The sequence below is a fragment of the Phacochoerus africanus genome, chromosome 6 (assembly GCF_016906955.1).
Source record: "Phacochoerus africanus isolate WHEZ1 chromosome 6, ROS_Pafr_v1, whole genome shotgun sequence".
NCBI lineage: Eukaryota > Metazoa > Chordata > Mammalia > Artiodactyla > Suidae > Phacochoerus > Phacochoerus africanus.
In genome coordinates this window covers 95,474,696-95,493,713 of record NC_062549.1, presented here as the reverse complement: position 1 = coordinate 95,493,713, position 19,018 = coordinate 95,474,696, and the positions used below count along the sequence as shown (strand labels likewise).

General features: G+C 48.1%; 1 protein-coding gene across 5 annotated transcripts in view; it reads left to right on the top strand.

Moving 5' to 3' along the window:
• Positions 1 to 17,962, top strand: part of TDRD10 (tudor domain containing 10) — a 53,623-nt gene extending 35,661 nt beyond the window's left edge. For all 5 annotated transcript variants that reach the window (XM_047784464.1, XM_047784460.1, XM_047784461.1 and 2 more), the window contains 7 exons: positions 11,294 to 11,336; positions 11,672 to 11,762; positions 13,026 to 13,173; positions 13,398 to 13,543; positions 13,801 to 13,955; positions 17,323 to 17,393; positions 17,562 to 17,962. In XM_047784464.1, coding sequence (XP_047640420.1) covers positions 11,294 to 11,336; positions 11,672 to 11,762; positions 13,026 to 13,173; positions 13,398 to 13,543; positions 13,801 to 13,955; positions 17,323 to 17,393; positions 17,562 to 17,594 — 687 coding nt within the window. In that variant the 3' untranslated portion in view covers positions 17,595 to 17,962. The remainder of the gene's footprint in view (positions 1 to 11,293; positions 11,337 to 11,671; positions 11,763 to 13,025; positions 13,174 to 13,397; positions 13,544 to 13,800; positions 13,956 to 17,322; positions 17,394 to 17,561) is intronic.
• The last annotated feature ends 1,056 nt before the right edge of the window (positions 17,963 to 19,018 follow it).

The following is a 19,018-nucleotide window of genomic DNA, read 5'->3' as shown; positions in this document are numbered from 1 at the left end:
AACAAGGCCAGGGATTGAACCTGCAACCTCATGGTTCCTAGTCAGATTCTTTTCCATTGCACCATGATGGGAACTCCCTGTTTTGCCCATTATCTAATTGGATTGTTTGATATTTTTGTTGTTGTTGTTGAGTTTTGAGAGTTCTTTATGGATTCTGGGTACTAACTAATCTTTTGTTGGATATGTGATTTGCAAATATTTTCTCCTACTCTGTAGTTCATTTTTTTCATGCTCTTAACAGGGTTTTGTTTTGTTTCTGTTTTGGTAGAACATGTTTTAAATTTCAGTGAAGTCCAGTTTATCAGTTTTTCCTATTTTTCCTTTTATGGATGGTGTTTTTGTTGTCAAGTCTTAAGAACTTTTTGGCCAGCCCTTGGTCTCAAAGATTTTATCATACTTTTTTTTTAAGTTATAAATTTTACATTTTAAAGTCCATGTTCCATTTTGAGTTAATTTTTGTGGAAACTCTGAAACTTAGATTGAGTTTTATTTTTTCTATAGATGTTCAGTTTCTCTAGCACCAGTTGTTGAAAAGGTTATATTTCCACTCTTAAATTGCTTTTGCAGTTTTATCAAAACTGGGCATATATGTGGGTTCGTTTCTGGATTCTCAGTACTGTTGATCTGCATATCTGTACCTCCTCCAATTACCACAGCCTTAGTTACTGGAGCTATAAGAAGTATTGAAATTGGGTAGACTGATTCCTCCTACTTTTTGGTTTTTCAGTGTTGTTGTAGCTGTTTGAGTTATTTTGCCTTTGTATATAGATTTTAGAATGATTTTATCTATACTTACAAAATTGTGACTAGAATTTTATAGCAATTGCATAAGATCTGTATGTCAGTTTGAAGAAAATTGATATGTTTATATGTTGGCTCGTCCAATCCATGGACACAGTATGTATTTCCATATATTTAGGTCTTTGGTTTCTTTTTTTTTTTTGTCTTTTGTTATTGTTGTTGTTGTTGTTGTTGTTGCTATTTCTTGGGCCGCTCCCGCGGCATATGGAGGTTCCCAGGCTAGGGGTTGAATCGGAGCTGTAGCCACTGGCCTACGCGGGATCCGAGCCACGTCTGCAACCTACACCACAGCTCACGGCAACGCCGGATCGTTAACCCACTGAGCAAGGGCAGGGACCAAACCCGCAACCTCATGGTTCCTAGTCAGATTCGTTAACCACTGCGCCACGACGGGAACTCCAGGTCTTTGGTTTCTTTAATCAGCCTTGTACAGTTTTCAGCATACAAGTCCTAATAATATTTTTTTAGATTTACATGTAAATATTTCATTTTCTTTGAGTGATTATTTATTTATTATTATTAATTGTTTGTCTTTTTAGGGCCGCGCCTGCGACATATGGAGGTTCCCGGGCTAGGGGTCAAATCGGAGCTGTAGCTGCCGGCCTACACCACAGCCACAGCAATGTCAGATCCAAGCTGTGTCTTTGACCTACACTGCAACCCATAGCAACACTGAATCTTTAAGCCACTGAGCAAGGCCAAGGATCTAGAGCTACATCCTTATGGATACTAGTCAGGTTCGTACCGCTGGGCCACAACGGGAACTCCGTAATTCTTTAAATGTTTGGTAGAATTCTCCAGTGAAAGCATCTGGACTCGAAGGTGTTCTTTTTAATTAAGAGTTCAGTGTCTCCAGAAGTAATGGGCTATTCAAATCAGCTCTTTCAGCTTGGGTGAGTTTTGATAGTTTATGTTTTTTGAGGAAGTGGTACATTTTGTCTAAGTTGTGAAACGTCGTATTTGGGAGTTCCCATCGTGGCTCAGTGGTTAACGAATCCGACTAGGAACCATGAGGTTGCAGGTTCGATCCCTGGCCTCACTCAGTGGGTTAAGGATCCAGCTTTGCCATGAGCTGTGGTGTAGGTCACAGACACGGTTCAGATCTGGCATTGGTGTGGCTGTGGCGTAGGCTGGCAGCTACAGCTCCAATTAGACCTCTAGCCTGGGAACCTCCATGTGCCATGAGTGCAGCCCTAGAAAAGACAAAAACAGACAACCAAAAAACTTCATGTTTGACATTCACGTTTGTAGAATTGTTCTTAGTATTTCCTTGTTATTCTTTTGATGTCTGCAGGGTCTGTAGTGACATCCTGTTTTGTTCCTGATATTGGTAATTTGTGTCCTCTCTTTTTTCAGTCTTGCTGGATGTTTATTAGTTCTGCTGATCCTTTCAAAGAACCAGCTCTTTGTTTTATTGATTTTCTCTAGTTTTTTTTTTTTTTCAATGTCGTTAATTTCTGCACTTGGTTCCTTTTCATTGTTTTCTTGTGGTTTAATTAGCTTCTGTCCCCCCTTAGGGTCAAAGCTGAGGTCATTCATTTATAACCTTTTTTATTTCCTAATGTCTCTTAATGCTATAAATTTCTCTTTGACACTTTACCTGCATTCCATAAATTTGGGTATTTTTCATTTTCATTTTTGGTATGTTTTCATTCAGTTCAAAGTATTTTCTGATTTTCCTTTTGATTTCTTCGTTTTATAGGTGTTTTTTGAAGTGTGTAATTTGGTTTCCAGATATTTGGCTGTTTCCACATATTTTCTATTGTTGGTTTTTTGATTTAATTCTTTTATGGTTAGTAGCATACTTCATATTATTTGAAATCTTTTACACGTATTGAGACTTATTTCATGGCCCAGGATGTATATATAGCCTGTCTTGGTATATACTCCATGGGCGCTTGTCAAGATGTGTATTCTGCTGTTGGGCGGGATGTCCTGTACATGTCGATTGGATCCTATTGGTTGCTGGTGGTGGTAAGTTCCTTGCTGATTTTCTGCGTAGCTGTTTTATCAGTTGTTGAGAGGGGTGTTGAAGTCTCTAGTTATAATTGTGGATTTGTGTAGTTCTCCTTTCAATTCTATTAGTTTTTGCATTATGTATTTTGCGGCTCTCATGTTTAATGGGTATACATTTATGGTTACTATGTATTCTTGGTGGAATGATGTTTTTATAATTACATAATATTCCTGTCTGTGATTTCGTCTTAGTGATTTTCTTTACTCTGAGGTTTATTTTATCTGATATTAATATAGCCATGTCTACTTTGCTTTGATTAATGTTTGCAAGCTTCTTATCTTTATACTTTAAACCTGACTATATCATTGTGCGTGTGTGTGTGTGGGGGGTGTTCTTTTAAGGCCGTACCCACGGCATGTGGAGGTTCCCAGGCTAGGGGTCCAATTGGCACTATACCAACTGCCGGCCTACCCCACAGCCACAGCAACATGGGATCCGAGCTGCGACTACAACCTACGCCACAGCTCATAGCAATGTTAGATCCCTAACCCACTGAGGGAAGCCAGGGATTGAACCCGAAGCCTCATGGTTCCTAGTTGGAGTAGTTTCTGGCCGTGCCAATGATAGGGAACTCCTATCATTATATTTTTTTAATTTTTTAAAGATTTGTATTTTTTCTATCATAGTTGATTTACAGTGTTCTGTCGATTTCTGCTGTATATCATTATATTTGAAGTTAACTTTTTGTAGACAGCATATAGTTGGGTCATATTTTTGATCTACACTGCCAATCTGTGTTTTTAAATGACGAATTTTATTTATTTAGCCTTTTTTTTTTTTTTAAGGGCGCACCCACATGTGGAAGTTCTCAGGCTAGGGGTCTAATCGGAACTAAAGCTGCAGGCCTCCACCACAGCCACAGCGATGCCTGATCCAAGCCAAGTCTGCGACCAACACCACAGCTCATAGCAACACCAGATCCTGAACCCAGTGAGTGAGGCCAGGGATTGAAGCTGAGTCCTCATGGATACTAGTTGGGTTTGTTCCTGCTGAGCCACGATGGGCACTCCCCATATTCTTTCTTTCTTTCTGATGTTTCCAGGTTCCAGGAAAGTCAACCACCCTTGAAGCTACTAGTTTTCTCAGCTTTGCTCACCCTGGTAGAACAAAGGAGCCAAGAGGTGGGGAGTGGAAGAAGCTCCATGCTGAAAAAAACTTCTGTCTCCAATTGTTCTTATCTAAGGGCCTGTAGTTTGTTGTTTTTTTGGACACTGTCGTTTTGTTGTATGCTTCTGGTCAATTTCCAGAATCCTGAAATGGTTGTTTTTGACAGTTTTGTCAAATATCATAATAGTTTTTTGGGGAGAGAATTTATCAGTTGAAATATTTTGTAGAAGAATTGTTATAGAGAAAAGATAAAATTACAGTCTCAGCTTCAGTGGTACAATATGAACATGCAGGGAGAATTCAAGTGAGCATGAGGGTGAAAGTATCAAATGATAGGGCAGAATTTCCGAGGAGGGAAGGATATGAGTTTTTAGCTTGAAAGTGACCAGTGAGTGCTCAGGATAATGAATGAGAAAATAAAAACCGACATCAGGAAACGTTATAGAAGTATTCTAGAATATTCAGTAATGCTTCAGAAAGAGAGGCCCACATCGAAGGGTATAGGATTGGATGCTATCATTGAATTTTGCAGAAAGATAATGCCCAACCCCAAATCTCTTCTTAATTCAATTACTCTAGAATGAGGGTACAATAAGAACTTGTTTGAGAATGTAGGGTCTCAGAAACCTTCTGTGTCCCATGTACCTGTTCTCAGAAAGCCATGGAAGAATGTGCGCCAATAAAATGAAGCAATAAGCCAAAAAATGAGGGGATCTGGGAACAAGAGATCCAGCCCAGGGAGGGGACCCGAGACTTTCCCGATGATGACAAAAGGGTAAAACATTCATTGTGTAGCGCCCAGGACACACGCAGGACAGTGTGGGACTCCAGGGTGACATCTGTGTGGAGAAAAGTGTACAATTGATTGGAGAGGTGTTAGGAAGAGCCATTGGAGGGTGTGGGGAAACTCAGTGAGATTTAAGGAAATCCAACTAAATGAAAGGGGCAAAAAGGCAACAGCTAACTCCTGGAGAAGGTTGTATAAGGATTAAAACAATCATAATACATACATTTTTTAGTATTAAAATTAAAACTTTTTTTTCTTAGGAGTTCCTGCCATGGCATAATGGGATCAGTGGTGTCTCTGGAGCTCAGGGATACAGGCTCAATCCCTGGCCTGGCATGGTGGGTTAAGGATCTGGCATTGCCACAGCTGTGGTGTAGGTCACAACTGCAGCTCGGATCTGACCCCAGCCCAGGGACACCTTATGCTGAGGGGTGGCCAAAAGAAGAAAAAAATTTTTTTTTCTTAATAATTTGATTTAGCAGCAGCTGCTATTTACTTTTTATTTTATTTTTGTCTTTTCAGGTCCGCACACGTGGCATGTGGAGGTTCCCAGGCTCGGGGTCCAATCGGAGCTGTAGCTGCCGCCCTATGCCAGAGCCACAGCAATGCCGGATCCTTAACCCACTGAGCAAGGCCAGGGATCGAACCTGCAACCTCATGGTTCCTAGTTGGATTCGTTAACTACTGTGCCATGACGGGAACTCCTGCTCTCCATTACTTTAGATGAGATTTGTCCTTTTTAGAGTTGGGGTGTCAGTGGACCCTGCCATCTCCACTTCTTTGTGTCTGACTTCTTTCACTCTGCAGCATGTTGTTGAGATTCATCCATGTGCTCACACCATCAGCGATTCTTTTTTTATTGGTGACTGGTATTCTGTCGAATGGATGTCCCACCACTGATTCCTCCATTCACCTAGATTAAAGTCCTTTTTTTTTTTTTTTTTTTGTCTTTTTAGGGCCACACCTGTGGCATATGGAGCTTCCCAGGCTAGGGTCCAATTGGAGCTGTAGCCACTGGCCTACACCACAGCCCCAGCAATGTGGGATCCTAGCCATGTCTGCACCTCCACCACAGCTCATGGCCGGATCCTTAACCCACTGAGAGAGGCCAGGGATCAAACCTGCATCCTCATGGATGCTAGTCAGAGTCGTTTCCACTGAGCTAGACGGGAACTCCACCTAGATTTAAGTCTTTTTTTTTTTTTTGTCTTTTTGCTATTTCTTGGGCCGCCCCTGCGGCATATGGAGGTTTCCAGGCTAGGGGTTGAATCAGAGCCATAGCCATTGGCCTACACCAGAGCCACAGCAACGCGGGATCCGAGCCGCGTCTGCAACCTACACCACAGCTCACGGCAATGCCGGATCGTTAACCCACTGAGCAAGGGCAAGGACCGAACCCGCAACCTGATGGTTCCTAGTCAGATTCGTTAATCACTGCGCCACAACGGGAACTCCTAGATTTAAGTCTTAAAGAGACCCCTGTGGAATAGATATCAGGGGTCAGAGTGGAAGCAGGAAGACGCATCTCAGGTGGTCCAGGAAAAAGATGCCAGCCCCAGTGCCGTTGCCCAGACATGTCCCCACCTTAGGGCCTCAGGTGTTCTCAGCCCGCAGGGTCATCTCCCAGGTGTCTGTGGGTTTGCCTTCTCACCTCATTCAGGCTTCTGTTCAAGCACCCCCCCACCCCCACCCCACCACTTCTTGTGCCCTCTCCTTGCTTTGTGCCCCTTCTTTGCCCTTATGGTCACCAACCTTATACCCCTCTGTGTACGTCTTGTCTGCTGCTCCCACCAAGGTGTGAGCTTCGTGGTAGCGGTGTCGGGGACATACACATTTTATCAAAATGTGTGGAGTGACTCAGTGTGGCTCCCCGAGACCAAGGTCTGTGTCTGTCATCTTGGTCTCTCTGTCACATTGGAGTGCAAGGCGTGGTACTGGGTGACAGGCAAGCAGTCGAGGGTTAAAGCTGCACGTATTAAATTTCTACCAGGACCTGCCCTTCAGGTGGCTCCAGGTGTGGTTCCCTGTGTGGAGACAGGGGCCTTCAATGTGATGGCCTGGGGTGACCGTAGTGGACCAGGAGCGTGGCAGGGCGTGGTCTCAGGGAGGCCACCACTACTCTGAGCACCTGTGCCCCCCCCACAACTGGTTGGAGAGCTTCTCCGTGGTGTGTAGGGCAAATGGATGGGCTTCCCATCCCTGCCCGGAAAAGCCTTCTTGCCACCTTGGGTGCCTAGGGGAGCTCACCAGCGTAGTTCGGGAGAAGACCACCACTTAGAGCTCTTGACCAGCTGGTAGAAATGCCCCAGAACAAAGTAAGGAGCTCGTCGACAGCTGTTGACTGATGTGTGTAGAGCTCCTGAGCCTGTAGCAACAAGAGAACTTAATTAAAATTGGCTGGCTTGGCAGCTCCTGAGATGCCGCCTTGATCTCTGCAGCTTCCAGGTGGCCACTTCTGTGTTACTGACACCCTGAAATTTGAGGTTCGTTTTGGGGTGACATGCCTGCCGTGGTGGTTGGATGATGACTGTTTAGATTTTCCTCTGGAGCGGAATTTAATAAAACTACCGAGACAGGCTAGTTGTATTTCTCTCTTAAATCATTAGGGAATCATAATTAGACCCAAAATGGCTTTAAATATTTCTATATTAATGATAATTTTTAGCGTGAAATTACTGCTGGTAATTGGCTCTTGGAATTGGTCTGTGGAGTGTCTGAGGAGATTCCACATAAAAAGGCACCTTCCGGAAGTTCCCTTGTGGCCCAGCGGGTTAAGGACCTCGCTTCGTCACAGCTGTGGCACAGGTCACAACTTGGTGCGGGTTTGCTCCCTGGCCCGGGACCTTCCACGAGCTGTGGATGTGGCCAGACAAAGCAGCACCTTCTGTATTTGGCTAGGGAACCGTTTTTACATTGCAACATTGCGTTGTTGTAGATAAATGGCCGGCGTAGCCCGGCTCAGCGTGGAGTTTTGATCTGGGCCTCCTCGGTTGGCCCTGGGAGTCAGGCTTCATGGAGGGCTCAGTCTGCAGGCTCTGTTCTGCCCGCTTTGCTGTATGAACCTGTTCAGCTACGGCAGTCGGTGCCGCGCCTCTCCCATCCTGCAGACAAGGACGCCAAGTCACCAGTGGGTTCTGGAACCAGGACTGGAGCCCAGACGGTCTGACTCCAGAACCTGCACTTTTATTTTTTAAAATGAGAAGATCCAGTCTTTACACATGACAAGAGAATTGCCACTGAAGAGTTAGATCTTCTGCCAGATTAGTAAAGATAATTTTTTTTTATTTTTAGTGATTTTGATTTTTTCCATTATAGTTGGTTTACAGGGTTCTGTCAGTTTTCTACTGTACAGCAGAGTGACCCAGTCTCGCATGTATGTATGTGTGTGTGTATGTGTATATATAAATACATATACACATACACACACACATACACATTCTTTTTCTCACATTTTCCTCCATCACAAGTGACTAGATATATAGTTCCCTGTGCTATACAGCAGGAGCTCATTGCTTATCCACTCCAGATGCAACAGTTGGCTCCCAGTCCATCCCACTCCCTCCCCCCTGGCAACCATAGTGTGTTCTCCAAGTCCATGAGTTTCTTTTCTGTGGAAAGGTGTATTTGGGCCGTATATTAGATCCAGATATAAGTGATATCATGTGGTATTTGTCTTTCTCTTTCTGACTTACCCCATTTCGTATGAGAGTCTCTAGTTCCCACCATGTTGCTGCAAATGGCATTATTTTGTTCTTGTTTATGGCTGAGGCGCGTTCCATTGTGTATATATACCACATCCTCTTGATCCATTCGTCTGTCGATAGAACCTGCACTTTTAACTTCTCTTACAGCACTTCCAGTCATTAAGCACCTACTGAGGTCATGTGCTGAACAGGTACTGGCCCAGCAAAATCCTCTCATCAGATGGGATTCGTGGTATCGATGGGAAAACCATGGCTTAGATTAAGAATTTGCCCCAGTTCATTTCTCCTCCCTTCCTCCCTAGTTTTTCTTTTTCTTCTGTGTCTCTTTTTTTTTCTTTGACATCTATTCCCTAAGAACTTTATATGTATCGGCACTATTCTTGGCCCTGGTGTTCGCTCAGCAGTGAGGATAATCGTTAAATGATAGATGCAGTTCTCATTCTCGTGATGCTTAAATTCCAGTGGAAAGACACAGTGAACTAGTAGTTAAATGAATATATAAGAAAATGACCTTCCAAAAAAAAAAAAAAAAAGAAAAAGACGCTGCCAGAGCATACGTACCAGACAGAGGATTAAAAATAAGGTGATATGTAATTCCCGTGGTGGCGCTGTGGGATCCATGGCCTCTCTGCAGCACCAGAACACAGGTTCCATCCCCAGCCCAGCACAGTGGGTTAAAGGATCCAGTGTCGCCACAGCTGTGGTGTGGATTGCAGCTGTGGCTCAGACCTGATCCCTGGTCTGGGAACTCCATATGCTGTGGGATGGCCCAAAAAGAAAAAAAAATAAATAAGGTCAGGTTATGCAGAGAGAGGGATCCCTTAGATGGTTCTTAGGGAGGCTCCTTTGAGAGGAAGTGATGTTTCAGCTGAGATCTGGATGACAAGTCAGAGCTGACCAGGAGGAGAGCATTCCAGACAGAGGGGCCCCCTACAGATGTCTCTGGGTGTAACATGGGGGGAAAGAGGGTGAGGGGGCCGAGGGGAGGTCAATGGGAAGGAGGGTCGGTCATGGCTTTGTTGAGCTCGAGTGGAGACCCGGGGTTCTCTTTGTAAGCACCATGGGAAAGTGCTGGAAGGTCGGATAATCAGGTGAGTGATGTGATCTGAGTTTTGTTTGTAAGAGCTTGTGGTGCAGTGATTGGATCGTGGGACCAGTGCGGCAACAGGGAGCTCTTTGGATGCGGTTGCTATGGTGCTGGTAAGAGGTGGTGATAGCAAGTGTCGGGGTGGTGGATGTAGAGAGAGAGGAGGTCATGAATTCAGGTGTGTCTGGAGAAAGAGATGGCTTGACTTGCTGAGAATTTGATCTAGGGAGCTAGAGAGAGAGGGGAATTTAGCCCAGGCCACTAGGCAGATAATCAGTTTACTAAGATGGAGAAAGATGAGGTGAAGCAGCACCGGAAGGGTCTGTTTCAGACATGCTGAGCTTTTATTCTTCTTGGTTGGCCTGCAAGAGGCATCTCCATGTTGGAGCTGAATTCCACAGTCATCAGGGCCAAAGACGTGGGTTGGGAGTCCGTGATCTGTAGTTGACACCTGAAACCATGGAACTGGAGATGACCTTGGAGAGAAGGGAGGTGGAGGAGAGGACCAAGTCCTGGCATGTGCCAGTGTTTATTGGTTGACCTAGAAAGGGCCAGCAAGTGAAAGAGAAGGAAAACCCGATGTGCGCATGTCAGGGAAGCCAAGAGGAGAGATGTTTCCGAGAAGAGGGGGCGCGGCTTCTGCCAGTACAGTCAGAGCGGAGGACACGGAGGATTGGGCGACACGAAGGCCACCGCAGAGCCCAGGCAGGCCTGACTAGAAGGAGCTGGAGATTCGATGTTAGGTGTCCAAGGAGACAGGGCTCTAGACGACACTTTCAGTGAAGGGAGCGGAGAAGAGGAGTTGCCAGTGGGGTGTGGGGCAGGTCAGGGTCTTTTCAAACATGGATAATCGAACGTGTTTGCTTCCTGGTGGGAGGTGTCCACGGGGAGGGAGGGAGCAGCGGAGGAGAAAGGGCGTGGCTGCAGGGGTGCTGTCCTTGGGCAGGGGGGCAGGTGCCAGCCCCAGAGCCAGAGCCTTCTGAGCAGCCAGGGTGATGGAGGGAGGGCGGAGAGGGTGCTGGGTGGGTTGGAGGGGCGGTCAGAGGATGCGGGACCTCCCATCCCGTTGCTTCCAGTTTTCTGATGAAGGGCAGGTTCGGCAGGGACGTGTGGAGGCTTTGAGGAGAGGTGAGGGTGAGGTGTAGTCCATTTGGAGGGAAGGGAGGTTAACTCGCCAGGGGCCTGCGGTGGGCTTGTAGCGTCGTGTTCAGTTGAGAGAGAGGAACATGGCTTGAGCCGCTAGGTAGATGATGGCGCAGTTTCCTGAAATTGAGAACAGTGGCTGTGTGTGTGTCCGTGGGCCTCGGGGGAGGCAGGGAAGCAGCAGGCAGGCAGATCCGTGGTGGAACCAGGGCTGGAGGTTTTCCAGGGGAGGGCAGTGGAGAGAGGCCAGCCCGCCTGGGGTGGGGGCTGCAGGGTTGCAGACTTTCTGTGTCCACCCAGCCCTGCTGCCAGGGTAACCATTTCCACCTCTTTTTCCCCTTCCTCCCCCCAGAAGTGCCCGCGGGAGCAGCCCTGGCTAAGCAGTATGGCGCTTCTGTGACTGTAGGTCCCGATGAGACCCTCTGCCAGTACCTCCCTCCCCATCCCTTCCCGTTTCGAAATGTTTTGTCTTTGGTTGACTCAGGATCCCTGTGAGAAAGGAGAAAGCGGGGGAGCCCCAAAAGTCAGCTGAAGCAAGCCGGGGGCTGTTGATGCTCTGTCTCCAAATCTCCTTGGAAAGATTCAGCATAAGAACCACTGAAATGAATACTGCCATGCCTGAGTGATCCCTTTTCTTTTCTCCCTAGGTTTTGGAGAAGGCCTCTGGTCAAGGATTTGCCAGAACCACTGGTGAGATGCTGAGCTGCCATCTGTTCCTAGGATGGGTCTTTGCAGCTCCTGATCGTCTTCTCCCAGCCTCCCTTCCAGCTTTGTCCCACGCCGACCCCTTAGTATAGGAAGTACCCCTTTTTTATTCCTCTAGGATGCTTTCTTAATTAAAGATATCATCCAGCAGATCCTCCCCACCCAGCTGAGGATCTGGAAGCTGAGACCTGGGAGGATGTGGCTTCTCCACCCAACTCATCCTGCTGCTGAGGGCGGGGCCAGGGCTTCTTGGGGGGTGGGGGGTGCAGTCCTTTCCAGACAGCCCTGGTGCCTCCAGGGCTCAATCTCCTGCCTTCTAGCTTGTGCACAGTTCACTCCTAAAGCTTCTGGTGATGCCTGTGTGCCAGAGAAGCCAAGGACAAGCGTCTTTGCGGTTCCCATGGAAATGAGGTGAGCCGAGGTGGGGAGAGGTGCCCGCCAAATGGCGACTGCAAACATTGCTCTGTCTTTGTGGGGTGGGGGATAAAGTTCTCAGGAGCTCCTTCCTGTGTCAGACCCAGGCTCTAAGGTAGTGACCCACAGTGACTTAAAAAAAAAAACTGTCTCTGGAGTTCCCATTGTGGCTCATCAGGTTAAGAACCTAACTAGTATCCCTTAGGATGTGGGTTCGATCCCTGGCCTCATTCAGTGGGTTAAGGATCCCACGTAGGCTGGCAGCTGCAGCTGCGATTCAACCCCTAGCCTGGAAACTTCTATATGCTACAGGTGTGGCCCTAAAAAGACAAAAAAAAAAAAAATTTGTCTTGGAGTTCCCATCATGGAGCAGCAGAAACAAATCTGACTAGTAACCGCAAGGTTGTGGGTTTGATCCCTGGCCTTGCTCAGTGGGTTAAGGATCTGGCGTTGCTGTGAGCTGTGGTGTAAGTTGCAGCCTCGGCTCGGATCTGGCGTTGCTGTGGCTGTGGCGTAGGCTGGCAGCTGTAGCTCCAGTTAGACCCCTAGCCTGGGAACTTCCATATTGCCATGGATGCAGCCCTAAAAAAGCCAAAAAAAAAAAAAAAAACAAACCAAAACTGTCTCCATTTCTGTACAGTAATGGCCTGTGGACCCCCCCCCCCCCCCACCTACCCATTCAGGATGCTGTAAGATCAGCATGTGCACCACATCTTCTGCTTTAACAGCAGACGCCTTTAACGTTAGGGATGCCGGAGCTCTATCTGACTTGAAATGCCGTAGGATGGGTGGTTTTTATTTTGTTTTTCTAAAGCAGCAGATTTGCCTTGCTAATAACGACGCATGGCTTGGGTGATAAAAGTTACTGGAGTGTCAGGATAAAGTGTGGCTTGTGCTTAAACTCAGGCAGGCGTGATGTGGGCGTGGCCTGCGCCGTGGACAGGCCGCAGGTGCATCGCTTGAGGTGCAGGAATCGCTCACAGGCCCAGGGTCAGCCCAGCGAGGGCTTTTGCCCGTGTCTTTCCCTCCACTGAGTTCCTGGTGTCTTTGTTTTCCCGCCTCCTCTCTGGGACCTCCCCAGCCTCTCCAACCCCTGAGCCCCCAGCGGGTACTTCCTTTGTGTTAGGATTACTTGGGCATTCGTCCCCGCTCTGGGGGGCACCCGGCCCCCAGTCAGGGTGGCTGTCCTGCCGGGCATCCTCCAGGACAGGCTTTGGTGGAATCGCTCCTGTGTTCACCTGCTTCCCGCTCTTCCCGCAGAGGCTCCTTCTTGGTGCTGCTCCTGAGGGAGTGCTTCCGAGACCTGGGCTGGCTGGCCACCATCCACGGCATCGGCGGGGAAGTGGGCTTGCTGGTGACCAGTATCGTCCCTCAGACCCCCTTCTTCTGGGCCATGCATGTCACCGAGGTATGGGCTTGCTGTGGCCCTGTTGGGCCCCCTGGCGACGGGGGGCGCGTCAGAGGTACTCATCCAGAGTGGCCACAGTCTTGGTCGCAGTCTCATTCTCGCCCTTCGTGCCTTCCGTTCCCTTGGGGTAGCTCAGCAGTGCTGATGGGATAGGTGACCTCTGCAGGAACAGACGTGGTTCGCGAGGCAGACAGTGAGGCCCATGGGGCTTGTACCGTCCACAGACTCTGCACCAGAACATGCAGGCGCTGTTCGGTGCCCTGGCCGAGGCGGAGGAGCAGCAGCCCTACCTGCACGACTTGGCTGTGCGGCGCGGGACCCGCTGTCTGGCCGAGTACCACCTGGGCGAGTACGGCCGGGCCTGGAACAGGTGCGTGCCCGGGCGGGGCCGGAGGCGGGGAGGCCCGTGGACAGAGCGCGCCTGCCCTTCCTCGCCTCTCCCTCCTGCGGACTCTCATTTCTTTGTTGCTGCTTCCTCTCTCAGGATCATGTCTCCTCTGGATCGTCTCCTGGTCTGGGGAGAAGACAGAGGGAACCCTGCTCCTCTTAGTCCAGCCCCTGAAGCCCTCCCTCTGTGCTGTGTGTGGCTCCCGGTGCCATGACCTGCTTCTCCTTCCCTCTGGCCAGGTGCTGGGTGCTGGACCGCGTGGACTCCTGGGCTGTGGTCATGTTCATTGATTTTGGCCGGTCGGCCACCATCCCTGTGCAGTCCCTGCGCAGCCTGGACAGTGACAACTTCTGGACCATACCCCCTCTGACTCAGCCGTTCATGCTGGAGAAAGGTAGGCACCCTTCACCCTCCTCCTGAGGACCTGGGGACCAGAGATGCTCTGCCCGCCTCCGGACCCTCAGCAGGATGGCAGCTGAGGCCCTCAGGATATCTGTCTGTCAGCCTCTGTTCTTCTGATCTCCCCCCAGGTTGCTGAATCTGCCCCTTGCAAAGCTGCGTCTTGAGTATTGGTTTGCATACATGGTCTCTGTGAGCAGGAAGATCCCCAAAGGGACCGCAGGTGCTGCCCAAAGGCAGAGTTCTCTGGGGAGGTGGAGAGGAGGGCAGCGTCCCACCCTCACTTCTGCCAGAGCCGCTCAGCTGCCATGTATTTCATGTGCATTGAGTTTTGCTTAAGATTTCTTTAGAGAAGGATTCTTTGTAGAAAAAACTAGAATTTGAAGACCATTGATAGGGGTTTTGAGTGCTGGACTCAGGGTCTTTCCCTGATGTGCTGTTTGTCCCTTAGTGGTTTTTTTTGTTTTTTGTTTTTTCTCTTTTAAAATTGAAGTCTAGTTGATTTGCAGTATTGTGTTGGTTGCAGGTCTACAGCAGAGTGATTCGGATATATATGTGCTTTTTTTTTCCAGATTCTTTTCCATTGTAGGTAGTTTTAAGATATTGGATATAGTTCCCTGTACTATACAGTAAATCCTTATTTATCTATTTTATACATAATGGTGTGTATCTGATAATCCCAAACTCCTAGTATATTCCTCCCTTCCCCCTTCCCCTTTGCTAACCATTATGTTGTCTTCTGTGTCTGAGTCTGTTTCTGTTTTGTAAAGAAGTTCATTTGTATTACTTTTCAGATTTCACATATAAGTGATATCATATTTGTCTTCACTTAGTATGGTAATCTTTAGGTCCATCCATGTTGCTACAAATGGCAGTATTTCGTTTTTTATGGCTGAGTAATATTATATATATGTACCACATCTTTTTTTTTTTTTTTTTTTTTTCCGTTTAATGGCCACACCCGTGACATGTGGAAGTTCCCAGGTTAGGGGTCGAATCAGAGCTGCAGTTGAGGCCTACACCACAGCCACAGCAGCGCCACATTTGTGACCCATACCGCATGTGTGACCTGCCTAGTAAGAGGTCCTATTTGTGGCAACACTGGATCCTTAACCCACTGAATGAGGCCAGAGATTGAACCCATATCGTCCTGGACACTGTGTCAGGTTCTTGACCTCCTGAGCCACAAAGGAACTTCCCCCATTTTCTTTATCTGTTCATCTCTCGATGGACATTTAGGTGGCTTCTGTGTCTTTGCTGTTGTAAATAGTGCTGCTGTGAACATTGGGGTGCATGTATCTTTTTTTTCTTTTTCTTTTTTTTTGTCTTTTAGGGCCGCATCAGTGGCATATGGAGGTTCCCTGGTTAGGGGTCGAATCGCAGCAGAACCACAGCATTGCAGGATCTGAGCCATGTCTGTGACGTACACCACAGCTCATGGCAACGCCAGATCCTTAACCCACTGATCGAGGCCAGGGATCGAACCCGCATCCTCATGGATGCTAGTCAAGTTCGTTAACCACTGAGTCATGACTGGAACTCCGCATCTTTTGAATTGGGGTTTTCATCTTTTCCAGAGGTATGTATGCCCAGGAATGGGATTGCTGGATCCTATGGCAACTCTGGTTTTAGTTCTTTAAGGAACCTCTATATTGTTTTCCAATTTACATTCCCACAAACAATGTAGGAAGGTTCCCTTTTCGCCAGACCCTCTCCAGCGTCTATTATTTGTAGACTTGGTGATGATGGCTGGTGTGAGGTGATGTCTCGTTGTAGTTGTGATTTGCATTCCTCTCATGATTAGCAGTGTTGAGCATCTTTTCATGTGCACGTTGATCATATATGTCTTCTTTGGAGAAATGTCTACTTAGGTCTTCTGCCCATTTTTGACTGGGTGGTTTGTTTTTTGATAATTGAGCTACATTAGCTGTTTGTATACTTTGGAAATTAACCCCTTGTTGGTTGCATCATTTGCAAATATTTTCTCCCGGTCTGTAGGTGGTCTTTCCATTTGTTTATGGATTCCTTTGCTGTGCAAGAGCTTTTATGTTTAATTAGGTCCTGTTTGTTTGTTTTTGCTTTTATTTCTTTTGCCTTGGGAGACTGAACCTAAGAAGATACTGCTGTGATTTATGTCAGAAGATGTTTTGCCTATGTTCTCTTGTAGTTTTATGGTGTCATGTCTTATATGTAAGTATTTAACCATTTTTAGTTTATTTTTGTAGATAGTATATGAGGTGTTTGTTGCTTTAGAGCCAGACAGTCTTGAACTGGAGAGGCCCCTTCTCGAGACTGGGGTTTAGGTGAGACATGAAAGGGTGAAAGACTGCTGTGAGGGATCAGGAGGAGATGTGGACGTGAAGAAACACACACACGCAAAGTAAGATGGAAAACCGCCTCCCAGGAGAGCTGGACCAAGCCTCCCTGTGAGGCTGATGGGCTTTTGCCCAGTGGTCAGGAGGCTCCACCCAGAGGTCATCTTGGGTCATTGCATGAAGAGGGAGGCCCAGCCCGGGGAGTGAAGCCAGCAGACAGGGCTTCTTTGCTCAGAGCTTCCTTCTGGTAGACTGAACCTGACTGCTTGGGGGTTGGAGGGTGGTCCAGAGTAAGGAGCCCCCTGCCCCACGGAGCAGCTCCCAGCCTGTCAGAGTGGCCAGTGTTTACAGCCCAGATACGGGGGTGCTCAGCTTTGAAACAGCCCCTGAGGCCAAGCGACAGGTGTACAGTTTTTCTATGGATGAGGAAAGTAAGGCTCAGAAAAGTGAAAGGGACTTCATGTTTCATAGCAAGAAAATGGCATAGCTGGGTGTGGAACTGAGGCCTGACCCTTGCTATGAGCTGCTTTCATACACTCAGTCCCAGAGTTTGGGGGTGGGTGGGCAGGAGCTAAGTAAGGGCAGACGTTGTCGTCGTGGAAAAAGGCGAGTGTCACACCAGCGCCCTACCCTGCCTTGTCCCAGCAGGTGGGATGCTCCCTGGTTCTGATGAAGGGGCTTCTCTGTCTTTTAACCGCTATCTCTTCAGACAAGACTCTGAGAGCAGAGTTGAGTGAAGGCAATTTTCTGTCCCCCGAATTTCCCATTAGGGAATGTCAAACCCCAGATCTCTGTAATTATTTTAACGACAATAATGCTTCCTTTTACATGCTCTTTGCTTTGCTCTCCCCCTCTCTTCCCTCCCCAGCGTTTATTATCTCGTGTTATCCTGGCAGCAGGGAGTGAGCACTAAACTAGCAGAGACTTGTCTGCAGGAGCTGGTCTGCAGCCAGAGCACTTTCCTGGAGCCCCGGCCTCTCACTTCCCTCCTGGGCTCCTCCTGCATGACCAAGGGCCACTAAGGTTTTGTTGTGCTTTGTTTTGCAGGTGTTTTGAGTTCGTACCAGGTTATTCATCACATCCTCAAAGGGAAAATCACCGGTGCCTTGAACTTGGAGGTAACCGCCCTGTATCTGCTGTTCTCCTCCCTGCCCAGCCCAGGGTCTCAGCGACAGGCCCAACCCCTGCCTGGAGGCCACGCGGAAGCAATCCGAAGTTGTCTGAGGGTTGGGTGGACCGGCTGGGGGCCATCCTTCCTTCCCTCTCAAATTTTCTTTCTCTTCCAGTCTCACATCCTTAAGTTTGAAGAGTTTAAATAACGTGGCTACAGCTGGCATGTTCCCTCTCCTGCCATCACTCTCAAGGCCTTGGGGAAGACAGAGGCCACACTGGCCTTTCCCAAGCTCACCTCTCAGTTCATCCTGTCTCTGCAGCCCCCCCCCCCCCAGCTCAGAGTGAACATATGAACCAAACACGGTTCCATGAGGTCAACAGGTGGAGGTAGCCGGTGTATTCTTTCCCGTGTCTCCCCTTTGTGCCCCCAGAGCATGATGTAAGTTGCCCTGACAGATTCTGGAGAATGGAGGGGCCCCGCTGCTTAATTTTCCTGGCATTCCGTTGTAGAATCAGGTAGGGAACATTTAAACATTGAGCTGTCACCTTGGTGAATAAATGTTGGCATGCTTCACATTTGGGGTGAATGATCCCTTTGTGTAGCCACCAGTCCCCAGCCCTGCCCTGTAAAACCCAAGCAGTGGAACTAGGAAGCGGCTGTGTGCCTCCTGCACGTACCCGCGGCGTCCGAGGGCCCTGCACACCATCTGGGATGTAGATACACGCTTGCATAAGGTCAAAGCTTGTTTTCTCACCTTCTTAGTGGATAGAAGAACATTGGTTCGGGATGTCATGGTCTTGAGTCTTTCTTTTTTTCAATGCTGTGAGACTTTATGAGAAACCTCAGGTAAGTCATAAAAGGGAGTGTTAGGTTTGACCAGAAAGGGGGAGGGTTTTCTTAGAGTTGATGTTGATTCACGCAGAGGAGTTGGTGCTTCCCTTTACAGCAGGTGAAGTGGACCCTGTTATTTCTTTAAATGATTTGATTGGAGCCAAACTATTTAAATAATTTTATTTGCTTCATCCTTTGGTAGATGAGAAAGATACATTACAAAATACATTGTACAGAGAACAGCTCACAGTACACATCACTGAAAACGCAATCTGCCTTCCAGCCGGGGCTGGTGATTAGTTCAGAAGAAAGCCACAGGGGCCCGATTTCAACTCTGTGAGTTTACCCCGGTCCCCTCTTTTATCTCCACCTCAGCACGGGTGAGCGCCCTGTGTCAGGCAGGTGCGGTAGCGTGGGAGCGGTGAGCTCTCCATCCCCCTGAAGCAGCAGGACATTACAGTCCCTTAAAAGGGGAAAATGACCAGTGTGAAAACGGCTGTGTCAAACCAGGCATCCCAGAGCTCTGGCATCCTACAGTTTCCCAGATGGCTGCTGTCCTGTGTCTGGGCTTAGCCAGCCCTGGCCTCTGGTGTCTGTCACCATCCTGTCTGTAGGCAGAGTCAGTCCTCAGAGGATTTGAGTTTGTCTGCCTCAAAGCAGACTCACCAAGACCCGGAGAGAGCAGCAGCTGGTGCCACACGCGCAAGTCACGCCCGCACCTCTAAACCACAGGAACAGGCTTGGCCCTGGGCACTGCCCATTCAGCTCAGTGGACTCCCTTCCCCAGCGCTTCCCAGG